General features: G+C 43.2%; 1 protein-coding gene across 1 annotated transcript; it reads right to left on the bottom strand.

The window, feature by feature from the left end:
* Positions 1-2,782: 2,782 nt before the first annotated feature.
* On the bottom strand, positions 2,783-27,248 carry LOC145998593 (cyclic GMP-AMP synthase-like receptor). Its single transcript, XM_083135034.1, has 2 exons — positions 27,191-27,248; positions 2,783-4,432 (listed from the first exon to the last, which is right to left on the bottom strand). The coding sequence occupies exon 2, from the start codon at positions 4,417-4,419 to the stop codon at positions 3,307-3,309; it is 1,113 nt and encodes a 370-aa protein (XP_082991160.1). The 5' UTR covers positions 4,420-4,432; positions 27,191-27,248; the 3' UTR covers positions 2,783-3,306.

The following is a 27,248-nucleotide window of genomic DNA, read 5'->3' on the forward strand; positions in this document are numbered from 1 at the left end:
GCGAGAAAAAAGTTGTTCACCTGAAGACGAGAGGAGTGTTTTATCTTGAAACGTGGTGTAATTATACTGTAGCTTAAAGAAGAAGCACAAGACACAAGACACTGCTAGGATACCTCCGAATCATGCTACAGCGTAGGAACATTTTTCCAGCTCCCACTGTTGTCTAGGATTACTACTGTAGGAGTTGGAGTCCTGCCCAACGCTGGTCATGTTCCACATTTGATTTCACGCCATTGTCAATTGGAGCTACATAGAGACCTCGGATTTGCTGTATTATTGTTGATATGATAAGACCTTTCAAACGACATATTCTTCGACCCCCCTTGCTATTTGAGTCGATCCCAGCCTACCCCCTTGTGGGGGCGCCAAGGCAGGGAATGGTTGGCCTTAAAACGTTCCACCCTGAACATCATGGAATACGTGTTTCGCCATTTCTTCCTATTTACAGCCGTTCTCACAATACCCAGGATGGGGTGAGACTTTATGGACACCCTGTATATATATATTAAAAAAAGAGGACAATGGACATTAATATATCGTATCCAAATACTTACATCTTGCGAAAATATTAACTTGTATTCGCTTCCTTCTCTCATTCTGATGTGATAAATATGTCCAATGGATTTTTGTAAGGCAGTCTAGATATTTTATTGAGTGAAATTTAGATCCTTTAGCACCACTCTTACTCTTAGGACAATATACAAAGGAAATATTAAAGTGAATTCCGCGCATGCTGGAGGGCTAGTACAGTACACAACAGCCCTTTGAGGGCCAGCGGTTGTACAGCGGTTATTCAGTGGGTGGTGCGTGCTCATCTAGACCGAAGCCCGATTATTTTGAAGTAGCTCCCCAAATGTCTTCACAATGTTGAGCAAACACTGAAATTTTTCACCTACCTGCTAAGTATTGTGTTACATGGAAGCTCTTGAAAGATCTAGTATACGAGGTTACTCCTTCTTGAACATGAACAGACACATATATGTTACATTTTTTCTTTAATATACTTTAATTTTCATACACTACCTTGTCTATAAAGAAATACATGCATCTACACTCATATAAACCAGCTACAAATACAATGCTACTAGACACACCAGTTCATAAACCGTAAAGCATACTGTTACAAATACTTAGAAATGGTTTAACAGGACATTCATTTTGGAATTAATTCTGATTTTGTGTTATTCAGCACCAATATTCGCTGTGAAACAACACCAAACCAAGGCCATATTATTTTAGAGTATAAGATTGTACCAACACCAATATATGCTTCATTATTCTTATGCCAATATACGTGTATGCCAAACTAGTCATCATAAATTTCATTGCAATGCACGGGTAATCTAGTACCTTTTACAATATCAACGCCAATACACATCCAATACCGTTTTTAACAATACCTACATGCACATTTCGCAACTTCTTAGCTGGGTTTCGGAACGGAGTGGGAGCAGTAATAACGGAGCGCTCCGGAGCGAGGAGCGGAGTCGAACCGACGCGAAACGGAGCGTGGTACTTCTCTCTCCGGAGCGTACGCACCACTCCGCTCCGAAACCCTGCTTCTTACTTGACTGTCCCGAAAATTTTCGAAGTCTAGAAGTCGTAAATATGGCAACATTGCACTTCAGCGCCAGCTGAAAATAGCCAACTTCGAGATGGTCCCTCAACTAGACGAAAAACGCTACGGTGAAAGGTTTCCAATCTCCCACATTCCATGAACTTTTAAATTATAAACCTCAAATATAATACACAATCAAACAAAATTGGATTAAGAATATTGGAGAATTTTTATGATTCTGCGTACTCGATTTGAAATGAGATAAATTTACGTAAGGTTTGAAGCACTGAATAGGATTCTGCTCTACCTGGAAGAAATCGCCATTACGTTTGAGAAGAAAGAGGCAAATTTCCAAGGAGTTTAGGCGAAATTTGATTTACTGTAGATACCCTGCACATTATTCGAACAGTTTTCAAAAATTAACCTTTTCCTCAACCTGTGGAGAAAAATGGAACATAGGTAGGTCGATGTAAGATTGTACCATTGATGTGGTGGCCGCGGTAGCTCAGTCGGTATCACGTCTGACTACCATGCTAAAGGTCCCGGGTTCGATCCCCGGCCGGTTCAAATCCGGGAACGTTTCTAACGTTGGAAGCGGCCCCGTTGTCCACCCAGCGTCGAATAACATGGGTACTAGGGGGAAACCCTGGGGGGTAAAGGCGATCAGGGGCGTGGTGCTGATCACATCACCCCCACTCACGACCGGATCAAGAAAGTGTGGGCGTTACCCCCACACCCCCTATACGCCTTCATGGCGTGGTGCTAAGCACAGGGGAACACTTTACCTTTTTAGGTAGGTCGATGTTTTTACAAACGTCAACATGTTTTTAAACGTTTCTGGCCAGTCAGATGTTTTGGATCAGTTGGTAAGACACTGGTATCCTTATCTCTTATATTTCGTCAAGCACGAGAGGTCGTGGATTCAAATCCCACCTGCTCCTCTTCGCTTATCTTTTGTTAGCTGAACACAGACAGTTGCTACAAAATTTCGTAGTCAGTAACTGTCATTCTTCTGTGTTCACCTAAATAATAAATAAAACAGGAGTGGGTAGGATTCGAACCTGCGATCTTTCGTTCTTGAAGAAAAATAAAAACAACCGTATAAGCTTCTAACCAACTGCTCTGTAACGTTACTGAAGAAAAACTACTTAAAACATGTAGCTGTTTGCTCAAACAACCACTTGTCCGTGTTTCCAACCATTTTTTTCCACACATCTAGGAGAAGATGTAATTTACAGATGTGCCCGGTATTCTGCGATATTCTTTAACTCTACATTCGCTTAAACCCAGAAAACCTTATCTCCTTGTGCTCAAATTTGACGGCAATTTTCTCCAGGTGGAGCAAAACTGGTCCAGCGTTTCAAACCTCACGTAAATTTTTCTATTTTCAATTTGAGGATGAAGAATTCTGAATGTTCTCCAGTATTCCTTCTACGTACATACGAGTTCTTTTTGATTGTGTATTATGTCACTGGTTTATAGTTTTTAACTTGATGGAATGTGCGAGAAAATAAATTTTGCACGATAGGGTTTTACATACAGTAGAACAACCCATCTCAGAGTTGGCTACTTTTTGACGGCTCTGAAGTGCTGTGTTGCCAAATTTATAAATTCAGGACTTAGAATTATTTCGGGTCGGTCAAATAAAAAGTCGAAAAAAAATTAAAGTATATATAAATATATCGCGTTTATGCGATCACGGGAATGCGTATTATTAGCGTTTTTATATTGTTTATGTTACGTGCGTATTATTCTAAATATTTTTTAATTCGTGATGGATCATTGTTTACAATTTCTTGTAAATCGTCAATGATAAGCTTTAACCGCTTTTCCATCTTTTCTAACATGTTATCATCGACATCTTCAAGCAAGTTGCATCTCTTGTCCCAGAAGTACGGTATGCGTTTGCTTAGCAGAGAGTGGTGCAGTACCACGAGCATTCGGATGAAAAGATCGGTGAGACTTCTCTCCCAGAAGCTGGACCCTTGTTTCTGCAGCTCCCAAAAGAACAGCGTCTTTATGGCGTAGCTGTTGAGATGATCCTCCCACTTCTGCTTGTCCCTGAATCTCTTTATAAGGCGAATCGTTGGACGCAGGTGGTCACGAGATTCGAACATCCGCTTCTCGTGGTGCGGATAGCTCGTTCTCCAGTAGGTGGCACCCAATGGGTTTCTTTCGCGAGGTTTGGGAACGGCGAACCACTCTCCGTCAGGTATCCTGATCCCTCTCTTCCTTGAACCATGCACTACAGGCTTTTGGTTCAAGGATATAACGGGAGCGATGTCAACCCTGTATGACTTGCCCTTGTTCATGTGAACACAAACTGTGAACGCTGGTCCGCTTTTACAAATGTTCACTCTTGCATCGAGTCGATTGCTGTTCTTCAAGTGGTTGATGGCTCGTTGCAGCCTACTCTCCATCCATCGTCTTACCTTATCTTGCGACAAGTACCCTCTCTCGTCAGTCCAGTCCTTCAGGCCTTCGTCGTTCTTTAAGTTTTGGAAGCGATCCCTGATTCTCAGCTGCACTGTTGAAGCAGGCGTCTTGTCAGTGATGAGCGCACTCATCTTGTTAGTGGGGAGATGCAAGACAAAGTTTACGTCGAACTCATCGGCCCTAACAATCCTCAGGTCCTCATAATAGCTGCCAGTACAGTGGATGGTTGGCTCCAGGTATCGGAACAGAGGGTCGGTCTCCTTCAACGTATTGAAAATCAACTTCACCAGCCGCGTCTGGTGCTTTCCAAAAATTTCTTCCTCGATGCTGTCCAACCTGATGATGCCACCTAGGATCCGCCCAAGAGGATGGTCCAATGCAGAGTCGACATTCAAGCCCGCCATCATCATTCCAATGGAACTCATGGCTTATTAAGAGCTGGTAAGAGAAGAGATGAGGATGTCACACACACACTAACACAAGCACACATATACATACGTCACTCAATAATAACTCCATTCGCTACGGGACTTACAGGCATATGAAAAGGTGAGGATGGTAATGAACATCAATACTTGCAATCAGAACCAGTGTGTTACTTTTCGGTTTTCTGTCGGAAGTAGGTAGAGTCTGAAAGGCATTTATAGCGTGATATGAGTAACTAAGGACCAAATGTATATCCAACATATTTTTTTTGTTAGGAGATGTATAGCAAGTATTAGAACAATAATTAATTATATTCTCGATGTTTGCTTGGATTAGCAATAACAAAACCTAAAGCACGCGAGTACCACAAATTAAACCGAAATGTTAAAGAAGTGAAGGGAATCGTAAAATACGATATTTGTGAAGAGTGTTTTGGGATGTACATTTTGAAAGAAACAAAATTTGAAAAGAATAGAAAAAAATGGTAGGACATTTTGAACAAGGTAGTATGCACTAAAAGTGACAGGACACAAGAAGGTTACACAGAACACTCATAACCATGATGATTTGATACACATGTACATGCAGACATATTCACTCGTGTGTAAGGGTGAAAAATAACTATTATAACAGTTGGGCTGAAAAGTTCGTAGGCTAACATAGTAAAAAATATTTTTTGACAAAATTCGATTTTATTATTCAATATAGTTGCCTTTGAGGGCGATACAACGATTATAGCGGTCATACAATTTTTCGATGCCATTTTTATAGTACGATTTTTCTTTAGCCTCAAAATAGGCCTCAGTTTCGGCGATTACCTCTTCATCAGTGCTAAATTTCTTTCCAGCGAGCATTCTTTTAAGGTCTGCAAACAGGAAAAAGTCACTGGGGGCCAGATCTGGAGAATATGGTGGATGGGGAAGCAATTCGTAGTCTAATTCATATAATTTTGCCATCGTTTTCATTGATTTGTGACAAGGTGCATTGTCTTGATGAAACAGCACTTTTTTCTTCTTCAAATGGGGCCGTTTTTTCGTGATTTCATCCTTTAAACGCTCCAACAACGCTATGTAATAATCGCTGTTGATGGTCTGGCCCTTTTTGAGGTAATCGATGAATATAATACCATGCGCATCCCAGAATACTGATGCCATAACCTTGCCAGCCGACTGTTGCGTCTTTCCACGCTTTGGATTCGGTTCATCACGTGCAGTCCACTCGGCTGACTGTCGATTGGACTCCGGAGTGTAGTTATGGAGCCATGTTTCATCCATTGTAATATATCGACGGAAAAATTCGTGTTTATTACGGTTGAATATCGCTAAACATTGCTCCGAATCATCAAAACGTTGTTGCTTTTGATCGATTGTGAGCACGCGCGGCACCCATTTTGCACACAGCTTTCGCATGTTCAAATATTCATGCACAATATGTCCAACACGTTCCTTTGATATTTTTAAAGTCTCAGCTATCTCGATCAACTTCACTTTACGATCATTTAAAATTATTTTGTGGACTTTTTTGATGTTTTCGTCGGTAACAGCCTCTTTGGGGCGTCCACTGCGTGCATCGTCTTCGATGCTCATTTCGCCTCGTTTAAATTTAGCAAACCACAACTCAACGGTTGATTTTCCTGGTACAGAGTCCGAAAAATGTTTATCAAGCCAAGCCTTGGCTTCAACAGTATTTTTTTTCGCCAAAAAGCAATGCTTTATTAACACTCGAAATTCTTTTTTATCCATTTTTTCACAATAACAAAAGCTGCTTCACTCACAATGCTATATCTCACGAACTAATTATCCGGCAGCTGTGAAATTTATACACGTATCTTTTGAAGGTTAGTACTAAGTAAAAATCACATGGATTTAATTCTAGTAACGCCATCTATGAGTCAGCCTATGAACTTTTCAGCCCAACTGTTACATTCATAAATATAGAATTTGGGAGATAAATTTTAGCACATGATAAAAATGCATACAAGAACACTAAAATGACAATAAACCTTCATGAAACATGTATAGCAAAATATATTTAACACATAGAATGTTGGCGTTTATATTGAAAGTGATTTCATGATAACTGTTGCAAGATATGTGGAATGTCGTCGCCCCTGATGTTACTAGTCGGAAGCCCTGAAGGATGTTTGTTTTTTACTGTATCGCATAATTTGCATTAGTGCGTCATTCTTTCTCGTTACTCTGGTTAAGCTTCATACGCTAGTAAGAATAGCAAAAACAACAGACTATAGCCCTAAGTAAAGAGGAAATTAAGTATGTCGTATCATGATGGCATACAATGCTTACAGTAGACGGGAAATTATCCAACACTATTTTCATCTGTGGGAAAGAAATTTGATAGATTCTAGAAAACAGTTATTCTGAAATGAAATATAATATATCTACCTACATGTATCGTTATCTTGGAATTACTGAGGTGGACAAGATGTACAATACATCAAACTATGTCATACATATACATAATACATAATGTTGGATTGTTGGGTAGAGAGAGAGATTGATTAAACTCCCTCCTCCTCACCCGCTTCTGATGCTTGCGTGTCTATGACACTACTCCTAGATTAATAATTATATTTGATTATAATCAATAGTTACACCCTAGGTATCGAAACCAAGAAACATTTCAAGGTCATTACAAAGTACATTATTAGTATATACTAGCAGTCAACATATCCTAGCTCAAATAAAATCTAATATACCGTACTTAGTTGCTGCAGAAAAGAACGCAGAACTTTGACAATTAGCTAATATAATATTTTAAATTATACGTCAACATCCGAATATGAGTGTCCAAACTGAACCTTGGAGGATATTATTTGAATATTTATTTTCATATTTGTTCTCCATTTCTGCATGGCAAGAAGGAATTTGTGTTTATATAAAATAATAACAACAATAGTAATAATAATAATAACAATAATAATATCTCTGTATTCAGCGAGTGAGGTTCAAGTCCCTGGCTGCTCTACCGCCTAACCCTTGTCAATATCTACATGTACAGGGTGGCTCAATAAGTCACTTAACACCCCTGGTACAAGGCCACTGCAGCGCGCAACGTGGAAATGGTGATGACCAATCTTTATCAGGCCAAGGGGGAACCACATTGACGCCATCTTGATGTCCGCCATCTTGAATTCAACCTCAGAATTTTAAATGGGGAGGGGGAGATATGATATATTAAATCATAAACAGAATATGCGACCCTTGTCATCTGATAACTAACTTTGGACAAAAACTGCTTCACAACGTTCCCATAGAGTTCTGGTGTTCGTCACTATTGAAAAAACTCTGTAAAAAGTACCTTCTTCCATAAGCAAGGATAAAAAAACTGTTTATTTAACAAATCCAAGTAGCCCTAAGCATTTAAGATTCTGTTGATGGAAAATTGACTAACCAATCGTGTTCCACACAGCACATCACACCATTAACTTACCAGCACTAACGATTCAGCTTTGATCTGTCGAAAATGGGTTATCATCAGATAAAAAGCATCGAATATTCTGTTTATGAAGTTCCTTATGAACATAACCATTAGTCTTGTCACTGTGAAGGACTTTTAATTTAATGGAAGCGTCACACTGTAAATTGTTCGCAACAACCATTCATAATGTGCAGCTCTTCGTGGATGTATCCGATTAAAATCGTGTGCAATGGCATGCGAACTTCTCTACCTAGACATCACTTTGATCTCGATGCATTACCGATGCGCTAAACAAATTTTAAGGCATTTTTCTAACACCTCGAAAAGGAGCAAATTGGTACAATAATTCAGTCATAACTTTTTACTGGTTAAAGATACGTCGAAAAAACCTTCACCATTGCATTTCTCGTAAAATTCTAGACTGATTTGATACATCATATCACCCCCTTCCCATTTAAAATTCTGAAGTTGAATTCAAGATGGCGGACATCAAGATGCCCGCCGATAGCGCGTGTGGCGTCAATGTGGTTCCCCCTTGGCCTGATAACGATTGATCATCACCATTTCCACGTTGCGAGCTGCAGTGGCCTTGTACCGGGGGTGTTAAGTGACTTTTTCAGCCACCCTGTACAATATATGTGATTGAAAGATAAAACATACGTACATACATAATTAAAATATAACACAAATACATGAAAAGCGATTAAGATATTCAACCTAACGTATGTAAACATATTTATATTTAAATGACATACAGAGCTCTAAATGAAATAGTGAGTAATGTTAATATTAGTGTTACTGTATTTGTGCGATAGGGTAACTTGAATATTCGGTACTTTAGTATTATACGGACTTCCTCATTTGTCTAGGTTAGGTAAAGTCTATGCGTTTACTTCGATACCGAAGAAGAACTAAAGAATCCGCCGCCACAAACGTGGGTGGGGATAAATAGCGGGCGAGATGTTTTCGTCCATTGACACTCAACCCTCAGCCAATGGGAGCAGCTTATCATTCCGCTCGAGTAGTGTAAGTGTGCCGTTTCAGCAACCGAAAATGTCCCTTTTTAAGAAAATGTCCCATGTAGTGTAGCATTTTACGATGTATGTTAACCTCACCGGCAGTGTTGCCAACTCGTAGCCCTTTACGATGTATATTTTGAGAGCCTACAGACTTTTACGATGTATGTTAACCTCACCGGCAGTGTTGCCAACTCGTAGCCTTTTACGGAGTATATTTTGAGGGCCCACAGCCTTTTACGATGTATGTTAACCTCACCAGCAGTGTTGCCAACTCGTAGTTTTTTACGATGTATATTTTGAGAGCCCACAGCTTTTTACGATGTATGTTAACCTTACTGGCAGTGTTGCCAACTCACCGTAGCCTTTTACGATGTATATTTTGAGAGCCCACAGCTTTTTACGATGTATGTTAACCTCACCGGCAGTGTTGCCAACTCACCGTAGCCTTATACGATGTATATTTTGAGAGCCCACAGCCTTTCACGATGTATGTTACCATCATCGGCAGTGTTGCCAACTATAGCCTTTTACGATGCATATTTTGAGGACCCACAGCCTATATACGATGTATGTTAACCTCAAGGGCCCCTCGGCGTAGGGTTTTACCGTGTTGCCGAGTCATGTACTGTATCACACCCTAATCTAAACTAACATTGTACTCTATTAGAACCCTATCTCACCTAAATGGATGGCATCTAATCTTATCCTGATGTGGTTCGTCTCTAACTTCTCGGATATTTAGCAGTTGGCGAAAATCTGCATGCACCCCCAGCCACAGCGTTGCCAACTTACTGTCGTGTTGTTTCAACTCGAGTGCATAAAAATAATCATCCATATGAACTTATTTGGGTTCAGAAAGCAGACTGTCATGGAAACACCGAGTGAGGCTGCATCGTCAAGTTTCGACCTGTTGTCGACCATGTTGTCCAAACTGAATGGCCTGTTAATTATTCACCTGAACAGCATTTGGACGAAATACGATGACGACGTTGGCAAAACGTTTTACGCCTTCAACAACAACCTAAATTTCTACAAAATTCCGATCAGCGGCAAACTTCAGATAATCGTGAATCCGGAGAATGCGGGTGAAGTCAAGCTTTCCTTCGGCAAGAACATTTATCGCAACAAGCACGATAGGATGGACACTTCCACCACGTACGATGTATCTGCCGACGATTGCCTGTACGTCGAGCTTCTGTGGAGATTACGACAAACTCGTCCCTCTTTTCATCGAGTTGCGGATCACCTACCCTATAATAAATAAGCATAGTAGCAATGCCTAACGACAGCTTCGGTTACACGAAACGCGATGATCACGGCGACGAGCTTCTCATGCTCGACGTCAGGGTCAAGAAGTTGCGGAGTGACTTGCAGGCTTTGCAGTCCACGCTCAACTCCAGCCTGCAGACTCAGTGCCTGGTCCCCATCCTCAAGATCGACGCCGAACTCAAATCCCTGCTGAAAAATACACCGACCTCGCGTCCATCGACAACCTCGGAAACTTGAAGGTGAGCGTCGGCAAGTTGGAAGACGAGCTCAAGGCACGAAACAACGACGTGGAAGAACTGAAACAGCGATTAGAGGATCAAACGAGCAGCATCCAAACCGAACTGCAATCTATTGTTCAGAGTATCAAAACTCAGGATGATTACGCAGGCATCGCGGATTTACGTGAGCAGTTTCAATCCTTGGAAATCCCCACGCTGGAAAAGATCAAGGTGGAAATTCAAACCGATGCCCTGCACGCCGCCATCGCCGAGGTCCAAGCCAAACTCCGACCGCTGGAAAGCTTTATAGACAACCTGCCGTCGTCCGGCGAACTGAACGCGATTGCTCCCAGTGTAGCCAACATCAAATTCAAGCTCAAGACTTACGAGGATTTCGGGAAAATTCAAGGCATCGTAGCCCACATCGAGTATACCTTGGCAACCAAGAGAAGCGATCTCTCGAACGTCCAGGAAGCTCTGAAATCGAAATTGCCCGGCATCGCCGAAACTCTGGCCACCGTTCAACAGGAGATCTCCAAGCTGGAAAGTCTGAACACCGAATCCGAACTTTCGCACTTCCACCACCTAATAGACGACATACAGAACAAGTTGGAAATGCTGTAGCGATCGACGCCCACCCAGGATGACATGGCGCAACTTCAACATGCCATGCGTACAGTGGCGGATGCTACAGAGTTTGATGTCATGAAAAACGCTCTGGAGTCGCTTGAAAGTACGGTGGCCACCATGCCCACTTCCCAGGAACTCAAAGCCGTGAAGAGGGCCGTGAACCGAATTCGACGACGTCAAAAACATCCAAGCCGAAATCGCGCAACTTCGGGACATGATTGCTGCATTGCTCACCAACCAGAACGTCGCCGACCTTCACGTGCTGTTCGCTGAGATCAGGACCCAAGTCCACGACCTCGCGACCCAAACTTCCAAGTTGAGGCTCGTGGAAAGCTTGCAGCAGATCGTCGCGAACGTCAAGCTCCAGATCGGTGCCGTCGAAGCGAACCAGGAATCGGCCTTGCAAAGTTTCGCTACCAAGCTTCATGAACTGAAAGATCAATTCAAGCAACTGTACGTCGACGTGAGGATCAAACCCGGCTACGACGAGGTTGTTCGTACCATCGGGGAACACCTGGAACTGATGCTGAGCAGGTTAGACGATTCAGACTCGCGTCATTTGTTCTCCGTCGAAATTGTCAGGCTTCACAGCGTTCCGAATGTTCGAGAGCATTAGACGTACGAACGCGCCGGTCACATTTACAAATTGTATTCTTACACTCAGTCTCACGAATTTTTCCTCGAAGGCACCGTTCGGTTTCTCAAATTTAGATCCTGGAAAAATGGAAAGCATCCCGAGGCCGCTCTTCACCATACAAAGAAAGGACAGCGTATTCAGAGCTCTTCAAATACCGATCGCATACTGGAACGACAAGACCAATAAATATAAAATACACGAGGACGAACTATTATCCGTTTTCGACGTCGAAAGTGGAGACAGACTATTCTTCAAAGTCAAACAATTCTCCCCTGAGGATAACCCGTTCTCCGTAATCTTTTCATTCCGACGAAATCTCTCGCTCAATGTCTAGGGGGGCCATCGTGGACGAGCTGCACAAGAATGCACGTCGCAACTACGAACACTTGCCGGTGGTCACTAAGGGCATCGACGATCTATGGCAAGCACACTCGTCGAAATGAGCAGTGGTAATTTGAAGAATTTGCACAAAGTCAACAAGGGGCACAAGTACCTCCTGACCGTCATAGACACGTTTTCCAAATACGCATGAGCCCTACCGCTGCATGTCAAGGTTGGGGCATGCGTCATGGTAGCCTTCGACTCTATCTTCCGGCGATCCGGCAGACGGCCGCGATTCCTGCAGACGGACAACGGCAAGGAACTCCACAACTCGACCTTCCGCGAGCTAATGCAAAAGCAGGACGTCCGACACTACTCGACGTTCAGCGACCTGAAAGCATCGTGCAACGGTTTAATCGCACGTTGAAAGCACGCATGTGGAAGCGATTCACGCTTGAGGGTAACTACAAGTGGGTCGACGTGCTGCGGGAACTCGTAGACGACAACAAGAACTCGGTCCACCGCAAGATACGCATGAAACCTGCGGATATCGACGAATTCGACGAGGCGCGTTTAATCTCCACCCTTTACTGTCCCAAGTACCGACCTATGGCCAAGAAACCAAAATACAAAGTAGAAGACCAGCTGAGGATATTCTAATATTTAGATATTCATGCACACTTTCGACGGTGGTCAGGAGGATGTCAAAAAGCTCGTCAAGGTGGCCAAAACAGCTCCGGTATTCCGCTCGCCGTGCGAGATGATCCTCTTGGATCACCTCCGGGAAATAAATGGAATGAGGTGTGCCGATCCCGACACCCTCTTTCGGGCTGCAGGCGAAAAGTTGGACGACAGATTAGACGAACTTGACGAGGGAAGGCAGGGGAGAAGAAAGGTTACAGGCGACTGGTACGCGTCGAACAGGGAGACTGATGATATTATCAGTCACCTCCTTGCGTTGTCCGAAGCGCAAACTTTCTTCCTCGCCTCCCACGATATATAAATAACATACTGTCATGATGAAGTCGAAGGGTGTCGTCTACCAGGTGTCCTACGCAGACCTCAAGTCTCTCTGAGCTCTTGATGGCCTTCTCACGAAAAAACAACGTGAGAAGAAACGTTCCTGCCTGGTCAAAGGCCACTGAATGAAACTATTGCTCAGCACTCCCCAGTTAAGGAGGTTGCAGCGTTCGCGGAAGCAGCAGAAGACCGGAGGTTTCATATTCAGCACCCCGGACGTCCTGGACGCTCTGGGTGCCGTGGGTAGCTTGGCCGGCGGAAGCGCCGTCATCGCCAACACCGTCATCGACGCCACAACCTATCCATGGAGAAAAGGGGGAAAGGTGTGAGCAAAAAACGAAAAAAACAACCTCGAAGCTCTGAGGAAGGTAAAGAAAAAACCTCTGTCCAACCTCGACATTGAATCTCTGATCGAGTCGCTGGGAATCAAGAACTTCAGAGGCGTTTTCATGTCCGATTCCCTACCTTCTGTTGTGAATAAAAGAGAGTGCGGTGTAGTCAAACTGGACACTTACGAAAATCCGGGAACGCACTAGATCTCTGCTACCACAAACAAGCAAACAACAACCCGTTCGTTTTCGATTCTTTCGGCGGCGTACCACCTGCTGGGTTGGTGAAGTATCTCGGTTCTTCCGGTCTCTACTACAACGACGAACGGATGCCAGGTTTCGAGGAAGTGATCTGTGGTCATCTCTGCGTATCCATGCCCGTGTTCCTGTCTCGAATAAATTACCCGACGATCGAGGAATTCCAGAAAGCGTTGTGGCAGCTGAAGCACGACGTGAGTGTTCTATCTCAGCAGCGAGACTTCGGTCTTGAAACTCTCGTTGCACGACGACATCATCTATTCTAAAACCATTGCTCTTCGTACATTCTACAGCATGTACCTGATACCCAATGTGACGGTGCATAACAACACCGTGAAGGTCGGCAGCGAAAATATCAGCGTCACCCCCGGCCAGTACAACCTGTCTACCTTGCAGGCCCACTTGCTGAGAGGCGTGCTGCTGTCGCAAAACTCTATGACCCACAGGACGGAACTGGTGTCTCCGACGTAAACCGTGGACCTGGGTACTGAAGGAGAGCTCCTGGGATTTGAGAACGGCATCAAGCTCGAACCTAGCATCAAGCACATCGGGGCCAACATTCCTAAATTTCTAACCATCGAGACTCTGAACGTGCAATGCAACGTCGCGGAAGGCATGATTACCAAGTCATAGGACGGCAAGCAGACGGGGATCATTGCATATAAAGTCTAAATATTTGGGATCGTTGATGGGCTATGACAGCCTTTGGTCACTCGCTTGCTAAGCAAGAGGAACGTTGTAAGAAAAAGGGGGTAGCTCTGAAGAGCAACGTCGACACTCAAACTGCAAGGGGACTATCCCCGTGAAATAAGAACACACGGACATATATTTAAAAACACTACCTTTGACAGAACAGGTAGGGGGAGGACAGACATAAGGAATGCTCGTTACCTGAAGTTCTACGGCCATCTCTTCTCCGCTGGTCTTCGTTGTGACCTGGCCCTACTCTGTAAGAAAACGGACGAGGGAGCAACTCTGGGCTCCAAACTCTGTACTTTCGTAGACCGATATTCTAAACGATAACTTGAACTTCCCGATCGTTCGTTCGCTCCTTTTTCTAAACTTATGATGCCTGTGGAGCTCTCTCGTGATAACCGGATTCAACGTAAACTGAAAACAACTAGAGACTGAGTTATTTTGTAACTACTTCATCTGACTGAAAACGGAAGACAACTAAGACTGATATTTTCTCACGCGACCTATTTAAGTGAAATTCGAACTATCGGCCGTTACGATGGTTGCTTCGATCGCGTCCTTTGGCAACGGCAATTCTGAGGAAGAACGCTGATTCCTGATTTCATTTTCTAATGCAATGTCAGCGGAGTTTTTCCAACTCCGCTGAAGGACGCTGTCGCGATGAGTTTTTAAGAAGCTCTTTTTCAGTGCTTCAGCGGGACCCTTTATAACGTTATTAGCTTATTTATTTATGATGCCCGGGTCCTAGGTTCGATTCACGTCTGCGGCGTGATACGGCACACCGCTCTGGGGCAAAAAATTCTTCTAACAAAAAAAAAAGTTCCACGTTGAAACCGAACTCGGAGTTCATGGAGCCGATCTACACACCCTCGTCACCGATATACTTTCCCGTGTGTCGCAACCGCATAGACAACATAGAATTGGCGGTGGATTTCGCAGGAGCCACGACCACTGTCGTCGTGGTGATCAACGTGTAATAAATAACCATCATGGAGCAAATCGAAAGTTACGAGTTGCAGTTCTTCCCTCCCAACCGTCGCACGTTCGCGAACCTCAACGAACCGAACCGAGAGATCGAGTTCGACGTGGACGTCGGGGACGGATTCGTGCGTCCGCACGGAGCTGACCTGTACGTCAAGTTCGACGTGGTAAAGATGGAGAATGGCGAAGCTTTCCCCACCAACGCGAACCTGTGGCTCGTGGACAACTTCGTGCCGTATCTATTCTCGCAGGTGGAAGTCAGGAAGCACGGCACGTTCATCGATTGAGTCGACTACCCCGGTATCACCTCGACTGCCGTGGAACGCTGAAACAGTCCAAGGCTGACGCCGTATACCACCAGGCAGGGGGATTCGAAGCGGGCGCGAAGATCAAAACTAAAAGCCACACGGTGTTGTTTCCCATGCGCCTGCTGCCCGGTTTCTTCTCCGACTACGCGGAGATCTTGCGAAAGGGTAGTTTGCGTGTCACCTTCCGCAGAGCCGCCAACGACAACGATGCGTTACAGCACGTTGTGTCCGGAGGGGACCTCCCCGCTTCTCAACACGCTACCCGACGGTGTCAAGTGCCTCGTGAGGTCCATGCAGCTTCGAATGCACGTGGTGGAATACAAATCCAACCACGCCCTCAAGTACAAAGCCGACATCCTGAAGAATTCCCAAGTATCCATCCAGTTTTACGGCTACCTGTGCAAGCAGAAACCTGCTTCCGGCAATCATTTCGAATTCGACGTGACCATGCAGCTCAACAGCATCCGGTACGACATGCCCGAGTTCGCAGCCGTACTCTTCCAGACAGGGAGGGACAACAACCAGGAGAAAGATTCCAGCCAGTTCGACAAGATCAAGAACGTCTACCTCATATACGGCAGGAACGAGATCTTCCCACGCGAAAACTACAACCTGAACATCGCAGACGACGACTACCTGAAACTGTACGAGGCGTACACGACCTACAAGAGGATGATCTCCGGCAACGTGGACGTGTACTACACCCCCAACGAGTTCATAGCTCGCAGACCCATCTTCGTTATCAAAGAGGAAGCAAGTGGTTGTCAACGAACACACCATCATTGTTGTGTGCGAGTTTCACGATGCCCTACTCGCCGACACCATATGTAGCGTCATCCTCATCGCAGAGAAGACCTTTGTGTACGATGTGAAGAACGAACGGGTGACTGAACAGTTTTAAATGCACTGTAACAGCATTGCAAGTTGACTGTTTAACAGTTCACCAAATAAAAATAAGTGATCACATTTGAGCGCAGAAAGGAACTGCCCCCTTTGACCCTGCGTGTGCCTCTTTCTTGTCCCGTAGGACACGGTGGAAGTTAGTTCCGTTTTTACAAAAGAAGAAGAAGAGTTTGAGTATATTAAAGTATGGAAAAGCGATTGAAAGAAATTAGGAGACTACGAACAGATGGCGCAGGCTTTGGTGGTTTTCAGGCGATAATGACCCCATGGGAGTGTGTGGATCCCACATTCGAGGACGCACTCTTGTCGTCGCGCGCATCCAAGAGAAGAGAGATGTCACGCTCGTAGTTCGAGTTGCACGATGCCGTAGTGCGTCTTGAATATGTGCATCTTCTCAGATCCAGAACCGTGGCCCCAACGTAGATAGGCTTGTTCAGGCACACCATGGTCCTGTCTATGTAGACCAAACCCAACTGCTTGCTGTAAATGGTCCTAGACTTAAAAGCCGGGCTCGCCACCAGCTTACGACATCGCTCGGCGTTGGAAACCAACCTCACGTTCACGTGATTTCGCAACTTCTCCATTGTCTTTTCGTACACCGCGTTGTTCATGAGCTTGAAGAAGTCCCGGTCAAGCTCAGAGGAAGCGGCGGGACGATGTACGGTGTTGGTTTCGATCTACGGGTGCAATCATGGAGAGTGCACGAACGCGAGGACGCGATGAATCGTGCCATCCGTGATACCATGCGCCATCAACCACCGAAGATTCCGGTAGTGCAGCACATACCTCTGCTTGGGCTCGACATCCATGATGAGCTTGGGCTGATCCGAGGCGGTGAAATACTTGAATTCCGGAGCAGGTGGCAATTCGCAGAAAACCTCCTGCAGCTCCTCGGAGAATTCGAGGTCCACCTCGGCAAAGAAGCCGTGTTCTGAATTGTCAAAATTCTCGACATCAATCATCGAAGGATGAACCCACTCAAACCCTCCGGAGGGAAGTCGCTCCATCATGGAGTACCCGTAGAGGTTGTTCACGTCGGTGTGCAGGATGTAGCTTGATGGACGCTAGGGGTCGTACCCAACCGCAATGTGACCGTTGTTGGCGCGCGTAACGTTGTGACACCTGGACCTTGCCACCCCGGACAGTCCGTTCAACGAAATGCACCAAGTCTGCGTCGGAAAGGAGCTCGAGCTCAACTTTCGTCAACAGCACCATGGCCGAGCATGATAGTCCGGGGAGACTGTAGAAGTACGCGGGGTCCAGGTAGTAGATGCTCCTGGCTTGAAACACATCGGCGAGGAGCGTTACATCAAGCTTGAGGTAAGCATCGTGATAATCTCCGAGAGTTCGGCAATCCAGCTGGCGCCACATGGACTGGGCGTGCTGGTATTCCTCATCAGTAACACCCCAGCCTCTTAGCTTGGGGAGGCAGCGACTCTTCCTCGAACTTGGCAACTTGGGTGACGTATTTGTAGGGGTAGACCCCTTACGCCTGAAAAGACAAACGTCCAAATTCGGGAAACTGGCAACGGTAATAGTCCCTTAGCTTACCAGCGAGACCGTCGAGGCTTGCCTGGAGGAACCTCAGGGAATCGAGGAACCGAAGCTCGATGGTCGCTCGCGAACCAGGAATCGACACCCACTTGCTCACGCTGATGTAGCGCTCCTCATTCTGCGCCAGGACGTTTATCCGTTCGCTGTCGTACCCCAGATGCGTCACCAGGTGGTGGAAGTGGTAGCCCGAGCCGTTGTGAAACAAGACCGGTACGAAGCGCCGGTCCCTGGCCTTCATGTTGCATTTGTTGCACCACGGACCAATATAGCTGCCGGTGCCATAATGGTCGTGGTGTCGCACTTTCCCGTTGTCGACGGTGAAGACCGAGTCGCAGACAGGGCAGGTGGTGGCATCGTTGTGCTTACGCTGATACAGCGACAGCATGGGTTTGGGGGCCAACAGCACCTTACTTCTCTCTCGGGCCTCCTCTACCATCCTCTCGAGGAAGTGCTTGGCCGTGTCGGGACCGCGATACACGTAAGGCTCGGGGGCAACACACTGGTCTCCCCACACCACAACACAAGCAAAATTCGAGGCCTCGTGGAGCTGGTACGGGTGGTGGAGGATGATTCGGGGTTGGGGTAGCAGGTGGACAGGGGTTTGAGGAAGACCTCGAAGTCTGCGATGATGATTTCAGAATGCTCCATCATGACACTATGCATGCGGAACGGCTCAACCGATCCAGGTTGTGGCAGAAGCGTTTGCACTGGTTTGTTGGTGCCACAGTAGAGTTTGTGGTGGGCGAGCTTCTCAGCAGCGATGTTTGGTCCTCGTGATCGTTGGTAATCACTCTGTTACTGGTTGTTGACGGTGTTCACGCACCTGCGACACACCTCGATGTGGCCATCATGTCTACTTTGGATTGTAACCAACCGGAAGAGCGAGCGGACGATGTTGTAGTGGTGGCAGGAGTCGCTCTTGATCAACAACAAGTTGATCTCCCACGCACCGTTGTCGTCCACTTCGCTCACCCGGATGGGATACACCACATGTTTCTCGTCGATGAGGCCGTAAACGTTAATGGCTAGTCGCAAGCCTGATGCATCTCGGCCACGCGACTCAAACTTGTCAACGTTCGAGCGCCACCGGGTAGTGGATACCGGCCCTCGCGTCCTCCAGCTCCGGCTCGAACTGCACGTAATGGTGGACTCGGTGCGGCTGGTCTTTCTTGAGGAACGGGTGCACTGCCGCTAGCAGCGACCAGAGAAAGCACTTGGTGTCGTTCTTCTGTATGTTCAGAACAGCTTTCTTGGCCGCAACGTCTGGCGACTGGGGGACGTAACTGGACCCGGACCAGGGGACGAACTTGCTCACCTTTAAACGTAGTTCGTGGGAATCCCCACACAACGAACCTCCTTAGCCTCTGGCTTCGTGGTCCTCCTGCTTCCGCGTCAGTGTGTCGACGAGCTCGTCGTAGACGCCATCGAGGTTCGCAGCATCCGCCAGATGAAGCACCTTCGCCTTGGTGGAGTGGCAAAAGGTGTAAGGTTTGCCGGACGGTCTCGCATAGTCGCAGGACAGCACGACGTAGAACTTGATGGAGTGCTGGGACAACTCCTGGTTCAGGATGGACACCAACATTGCCCGCACATCCACCAAAAAGCTACGTACGTCGCACGGGTTGTGAGACTTTATGGTGAAGTCCTGCAACATATTGCGAAAAGCAGACCGCGTCGCCTTAAAAAAAAAGGTTTTCCAATGTATTTTCCTAACTTGCATCCATGAAACCAAATTTCCTTGCTCGTCGAGTAGCTTTTGTCAAACCCTATCGAAAGAAACAAAAATTATCGCTCTAGCTTAATCAGAAAGCGAGATATTGAACTTCTTAGAAAACATCTTAAGATTAAGAAAATTTTCTTGGCAGACCGGAAATCGACTTTCTTTAAGATTAAGAAAAATATCTTGAGATGTTTTCCAAGACATTGAGCTTCTTGGTCCCTATGGGGCCTAAGACCCCCAGCTTCGAGCTACATGCATAATAAGACCCCCCTATTTGTCCACCCACCTGAAAACCCTCCAGAACAAAAAAAAATCGAAAAGTAAAATTCACCCCCGTGCACATACGCAAATTAGACATGGGGAGGCCAAACTCGCAGCTCCAACCTACATAGCCAGAAGCGTGTGGTGCTCATCACATCACATTTGTGTTTACCCAATTTAGTGTTATATACAATGGTTGTCTTATAATCAAAAAGTCCTAGCTTTGATACCCAGTAGAGAGAATAATTTAGTTCCCATTTTTAAAAAAACAACTATAAATACATTTAACTTCTCTTTCCATCTCTCACTCTATGGCCTGTTCATATCTCGCACAGTCATCGCGAGTCGGCCATTTTGATTGCCTTGTGAGTTACGTAGCAGTTGGTTTACAAGGGACAAGGTCTCAAACCACATCACCACCATTTTGCAGATGCTTCCTGTGGCTATAATCATAAATGGATACAGTTGCCATTTTGATCATATTAAAATTTATAGAATTTTATATGGAATAATAACTATTAATTAGAGTTTTGCTATTTTGTTGATAATTTTATATTTCTTTAGATTTTATGCACAGAAAAGCTAAACGGGATTGGGTCTACAGTTTAAAATAAAATCCAAATCATTATGTGCCTCCACGAGGTATCGAACACATAACCCTTTGATTGCAAAACACCTAGAAAACTCAAAAAGAATAGTCATTTCTCTCCTCCTGTGATCAGCACCCTCCAATTCCATCTCAACCCTCTAACAATTTATTTTTGAAATAGAAATTTTATCAAACTTGTATCCATAGCATGGTAGAATAGAAACAAATAGGCCTCATAGCGTGTCCCAACACACACACTAGCTAACATAACGACTCACAGAAATTGGGGCAAAAAACTACAACCCAGAGAGAGGCGTGAAAAAACACACTCAAAAACTTTTTAAACCCTCTCTCTTTTTGCGTGTTCTGTATGCACCCTTCTTCCACAATCCAACAAAGGCTGTCAGGCTTTTCATTGAGGTTTAACCCCCAATCCTCTGTGGCTGTTAGGCTTTTATTGAAGAGGCCCCAGAATAAAATTTACCAAAGCAAAAACATGCAGGCTAAAATAAGTTAACTTACTACTGACGCTAGTAATGTGTTCACTATTGCTGATCTAGATGAAATATGAAGCTCCAAATATCAGAACTCCTACATATACCTATAGTAATTCCAGTGATGATGTGAACCAATAGCAGTGCACCACGATCTCCTCTATGGGGAGGTCATGTGAACCAACCACAAGCCGCCAGACAAGAAGAAACTTTGGCACATCTTCCGGGCTTTCCAACATTCACAGGCTGGTGTACCGCTGGTGCACGCTTCAGGTTTTCGAATTTTCATCAGTGCTCACCGATGCTCACCGATGATCTCGCCTGGTTAAACTGTGACATCACCATTTCGCATCACCTCTGGAGGCTGATGTGAAATAGTGAAATCAAGATGGCGTTGTCTGCACTGAAACATGGATTTTTGAACATCAAAACAGTGACGTCAGATTTATGTGTTCCAACAGAAAAAAAAAGCAATAAATATTTCGAATATGCTGCATTCTCCCCTCCCTTCAGCTGACACAAAGCTGGAAACTGTATTTCCGTTCCCCCAAGGTCTGGGTACTGAACATTTTGTCATGCAACAGAATCAAAGCTTCGAGATGCGATGGAAAGTAATTCTATTCCTATAGAAAACCAGTTTAGATTTTTTTACCATACACTAATTTTGATGAGGAAAATGAGGAAAAAACCCGGGTGTGTTAGCACCCAGGAGAACCGTCAACATATATGATTATTTGCTAGTTTCGCATCCCTATCTCTCCTTCACTCACTCACAGGGTAATAAACATAAACAGCACAGTCGATTTTTGTTACCAAGACTAATCGCTACTTTTATAGAAAATTTTACCGCTAGTGTGTTAAAATATGTGTATCCACAATTAGTAACAAAATGCTAATATTTTGATCGCATAATATCAGAATTTGTTAGAATGTGTGTGTTTTAATTTGTAGAGGTAAGTTGCGAACCGCTGGTTGTGTTTTGCCAGCTTATCTTATAGGTTAAAGCTACTATAGGTTAGAGCACAGACTTATATACTTATGCACGAGTTCGATCCCGGGTGAATGCTGATAGATGACGTTGGTGTAGTCCCTCTGAGTCTGGGTGTGTGAGGTTAGTTTAGTTCGTAATAGATTGGGCATGATCGAATAAGTGTTGCCAACTCACTAGTTGTAGGTTAGTTTAACTTGTGAAGGGTTACGAGTTGGCAACACTGCCGGTGAGGTTAACATACAGCGCATTCGGTTTAGCCTGAGCTCGGGCATGCACAAAGCGGGAAATATTTGTCGTCTGCAGAAGACGTCACGTGACTCATAGGAGCAGTGTTGCAATTCGCGCAAGTTACAATTCCACTAGACATGAAACTGGCAAAGGCTATATGCTATGCTGTTCTAATATTAATATATATATATATATATATATATATATATATATATATATATATATATATATATACATATTCTGGGTGAGGCTAACTTCACGGTGGCCCCACCCACAACAGCACAAATTACGAAACATGTGCTAAGATTTAGTGCTAAATAAGTGCTGATCAACCCGCATGAAAGAAAAGCTAGTGCTATTCATACAAGCAAGTTATTAGACATTAATTGATTCTTTTGATGTGTGCCGCCTGTGAAGTTAGCCTCACCCAGAATCATTTTCATTTTTCTGGTATATTAAAATATTAAAGTAGCACTAATTTTTTGGATTGCATATTTTGATAGCACTAATTCGGCACTAATTTTTAGAATGTCTTATAATTTGTGCCGTTATGGGTGGGGCTGTCTTCACGGATCTGGCTTACTGCGCAGCTGAAGGCCAGAGCTCAAGCTAAACCGAATGGCCTAACTAACGAACTCTCTAGCCTTCTTAAACACGAAGGTTCATGGCTGCAGCAACACAGGCTTTCCATCTTTCCCTATCTTGAGCAAGGTTCTATATACTCTTTTCCATCCCTACCGATTTCCCTTAGGTCCAACTCAACGTTGTCCCTCCATCTTCGTCTTGGCCTTCCTACAGGTCTCTTACCATCAGGTTTCCCAACAAGAATCCTCTAAACTCCTCTTTCCTCTCCCATTCGTGCCACATGGCCTGCCCACCTAAGTCTTCTTGATTTAATTATTCTAATAATATCTGGACATGAATACAAATTATGTAGTTCTAAATTATGTAACCTTCTCCACTCACCTGTCTCCTCATCCCTTTTAGGTCCAAATATTTTCCTAAGGATCTTATTTTCAAATACTCTCAATTTATGTTCCTCTTTCAATGTAAGGGACCAAGTTTCACATCCATAGAATACTACAGGCAAAATTACTGTTTTGTATATTTTAACTTTTAGCTTCTTAGATATTAAACGAGAAGACAAAAGTTTATGAACAGAGAAGTAACATGCATTTCCTGAATTAAGCCTACTTTTTATTTCCTCTTTAATATAATTTTCATTTGTTAATATTACTCCTAAGTATTTGAATTTGGAAACTGGTTCAAACGAGTTGTTATCAATAATTAGATTTTGATTATTACCTAACACTTGGTTTCGGCCTGTAAGCATATATTTAGTTTTCTCTTTGTTATCTTCCAAACCTATCTCTTTAGCAGTTTTGAAATTTTTTTAGCATTATTCTTAATTGTATTTACATCATCCCCCAGTAAGTCTACATCATCTGCATATGCTAACAACTGGGTCACACAATTTAATTTTAGTCCTTCTTTAGTTTCTTTTACCTTCCTAACAGCATATTCTAAGGCAAAATTAAAGAGCAATGGAGATAATGCATCTCCTTGTTTTAACCCATCATGAATTGTAAATTTGTCAGACATATTAATACCCACACGAATTTTACTTTCTGTTTCACTGGTGCATATTTTTATCATACTAACAAGCTTCTTGGGTATTCCAAGCTCTACTAATATATTATATAATTTATCTCTTTTGACCGAATCATATGCTTCTTTGAAATCAATGAATAGCTGATGGACATTTTGATTATATTCCCACTTTTTTTCAAGTGTCTGTCTGATGTGAAAAATTTGATCTGTAGTTGATCTGTTACGTTTAAATCCACATTGATAATCACCTATAATTTCATTAGCATATGGGGTTAGTCTTGTTAAAAAAATGTTAGACAATATTTTGTATGTTGTTGAGAGTAGAGAAATTCCACGGTAATTATTGCAGTTCATTTTATCACCTTTTTTAAACACAGGAACAATTATGGATTCTTTCCTCTGTTGAGGGATTTCTTCTTTATTCCATATTAAACAAATTAATTTATGAATCTGACATATTAATGAATTTCCAGCATATTTAATTAACTCAGCTGGTATTAAATCAATGCCAGGTGCTTTGTTATTCTTTAGCCTTTTAATAGGATTTTTAACTTCAGTCAAGTTAGGTTCTGGAACTAAAGGTTCTGCTGTGTGGACTTCATTTACTTCTGATTTATCTCCTACATGGACATTTAAAAGGTCATTAAAGTAGTTCTTCCATCTATTTAGAATATCGCTTGGGTCAGCTAGAAAATCACCGTCTTTATCTTTTATCAAGTTTACTTTAGGTTGCCACCCCTTTCTAAACTCATTTACACCTTTATATAAATCTCTGATATTTTTATTTTTGCTGTGTGTTTCAATTTCGTTAATTTCGCTTTTCAAGTAATCTCGTTTTTTACTTCTAAACGTGTGGTTAACTTCTCGCTTTATTCTATTATAATTGTTTAGATTTGTATCATCAGAGTTATTTAACCACCTAAGTCTAGCCTGATTTCTTATTTCTATTAGATTATGACATTCATTATCAAAACATGGCTTACTTTTTCTCGGTTTATGGTATCCTATACTTTCTTTAGCTGCTGATTCTATTGCATTACGTATGTGCTCCCAATTCTTATTTACATCTGTTTCATTTATATTTTCATCATCTTTTAAATCCTGCAAAATATCAAATCTATTTGACAGTTTAATTTGGTCACTCATGTATTTATGTCATTCATGTATTATAGTAGAGAGAGACGGAAATAAAGAGAAATAGAAAAAAATGAAAGATGGAAATAACGAAACAGAGAAAGAAGGAGAGTTGGGTAGAAAGCGAAAAGATGAAAAACGTGAATAAAATAGACAAAGAAGAAGATAGAGAGAGGAAACAGAAGAAGTGACTGGGAAAGTGGATAGAAAAGCAAGAAGAAAAAGAGAAAGAATAATACAGAAAGAGATATATAAGGAGAGGAAGAAAGATAGAGAAAAAAGAGGACAAAGAAAGCAATGAGAGAGAACCAGGGAAAGAAAATCCACAGTAGCCAAAACTACTGAACCAGAGTCCACACGAAAATATTTGAACAAGAAACAAAATTCTTATTTGAAATTCCTATCCATAAATGGGCCTATGAGAAACGATCTCCAATAAAATCCTTATTGTTGAACAGTGGCGTGCCCAAGGAAGCTTGGTGGAGTCATAACCCCCCCCCCCCACCACCACCACCTTTGGCCCAGTATTACTAACTAAAATACAACGCCAAATGCAGGAAAAGATGGCAAAATGTGGACAGATCCCTATAAAAAAAATATACATACCCCCTTTCGAAAATCCTGGTCACGCCACTGTTGTGAACACGTTGAAAAACTTTTTTCATTCGTTGTGTTGCCCTTAACTGACTGCAGGCTAAATAAATCGAATACACGTTTAAATTATCTGATCTTGTCTTACGTTGAGCAAAATCTTGCATTTGTGTAAGTGACATAGTGTGGAGGCCTTTAAACATATCGTACCAATTGAACAAAGACTAATATTGTAATATATTATAAATTACACAATATATAATATAATATATTATACTATATTAAATATAAGGTATTTTCGTAAGATTGCAGAAGTTCATTGTAATGTTCGACCAATATGTGCTATCCAATATTTGTAAATGTATGTGCATTCAACCAGAAAATGTGTGTGCATGTGTTTGGAAGTTCTTATCTAAGAAGAGCAACTAACTTTGTTTAAGTTAGGATTTCCTTCACTTGAAGTAAATGTGACATGCATATAATTACGCCTAAGAATAAACTAATGTCCTCGCCTTGTAATTAAGGGGGTATCGAGTTCTATTCCCGTTGAAGGCACATGGTAGTTCAGATCCCACTTTACACTGTAGGTCCGGGCTCGATTAGCCTATTTGTGCATAAATATGGACTTAAAAATAAACATCAATTTTCGGGGGGTGAGTATTAACCCTAGACCAGTGATGTGCCGTAGACTATAAGTTTACGTCTACATGCGTTGTCTACACGTAATCTACGCGTAGATTACATTGGGTTGTAGTTTACATAGACTACGTAGACAATCTAAAGTGCATTAAAATTAATTTTCAAGGGTTTCATGAAAGGAAAGTGACATTTTCAACTATATTGGTTCCTAACGAAATGAAAAGAATCCTATTTCTAACAAGATTTCTCTTCTCTTCTTATCAACTATGGAAGAAGATAAATAGTATGCAAAAAACAACAACAGATGGCAGTCGTGGGGCAAGAGTGGTCTTTTCCCCATAAAACACTAGAATATTTCCTATATTAGGTCCTTTTCCTAGGTGAGAAATTGTTGGAATTTGGAAGAAAGAGTATGAAAAGTTCTCATCACACATCAGCAACTGATACGCAGTATATTTTTCTTTTAATTCCACGGCGCCCTTTGAATAAGTTATCACCTTTCGCCATGTTGTTTACATAGATTACGTCATCTACGTGTATAAAATTGTCTACGTGTAGAATGTAGACTATCGTTGTTTACGCGTAGACGCACATCACTGCCCTAGACATACTTTACTGCAACATCGGGTTTGGAAAATGGTGAGAAGGGAGGGATGTAGTTTTCTTTCCCTGAGTGAACTTTCACCACGTATTCTGCCCCCACCCCTTCCCAATCAGGGTGTGTTCGCGGGCCTTTGCTATCGATTGATAACATTCTCAGGCACGCGAAAGTTACAATCAAAGCTACTTGACATTGCACTAATTTCAATAGTTGTCGAAATTAACACGAAATACAGACCCCACACGGAACAGACAATTTCGAGCTTTCCCGATTGGAAAACCTGAAAAATAAACAAGCAGTTGAACACAAAACGAAACCGTGAATACCTACTATGGAATGTGATGATGCACAATAAGTCACACGGTATCTTTCCGAGAAACAAACCACC

The sequence above is a fragment of the Lepisma saccharinum genome, chromosome 14, assembly GCF_977018435.1.
Source record: "Lepisma saccharinum chromosome 14, izLepSacc3.1, whole genome shotgun sequence".
Lineage (NCBI taxonomy): Eukaryota > Metazoa > Arthropoda > Insecta > Zygentoma > Lepismatidae > Lepisma > Lepisma saccharinum.

Bases quoted from the DNA above. Each gene is read 5' to 3' on its own strand.
- LOC145998593 (XM_083135034.1), bottom strand. From the start codon at position 4,419: ATGAGTTCCATTGGAATGATGATGGCGGGCTTGAATGTCGACTCTGCA.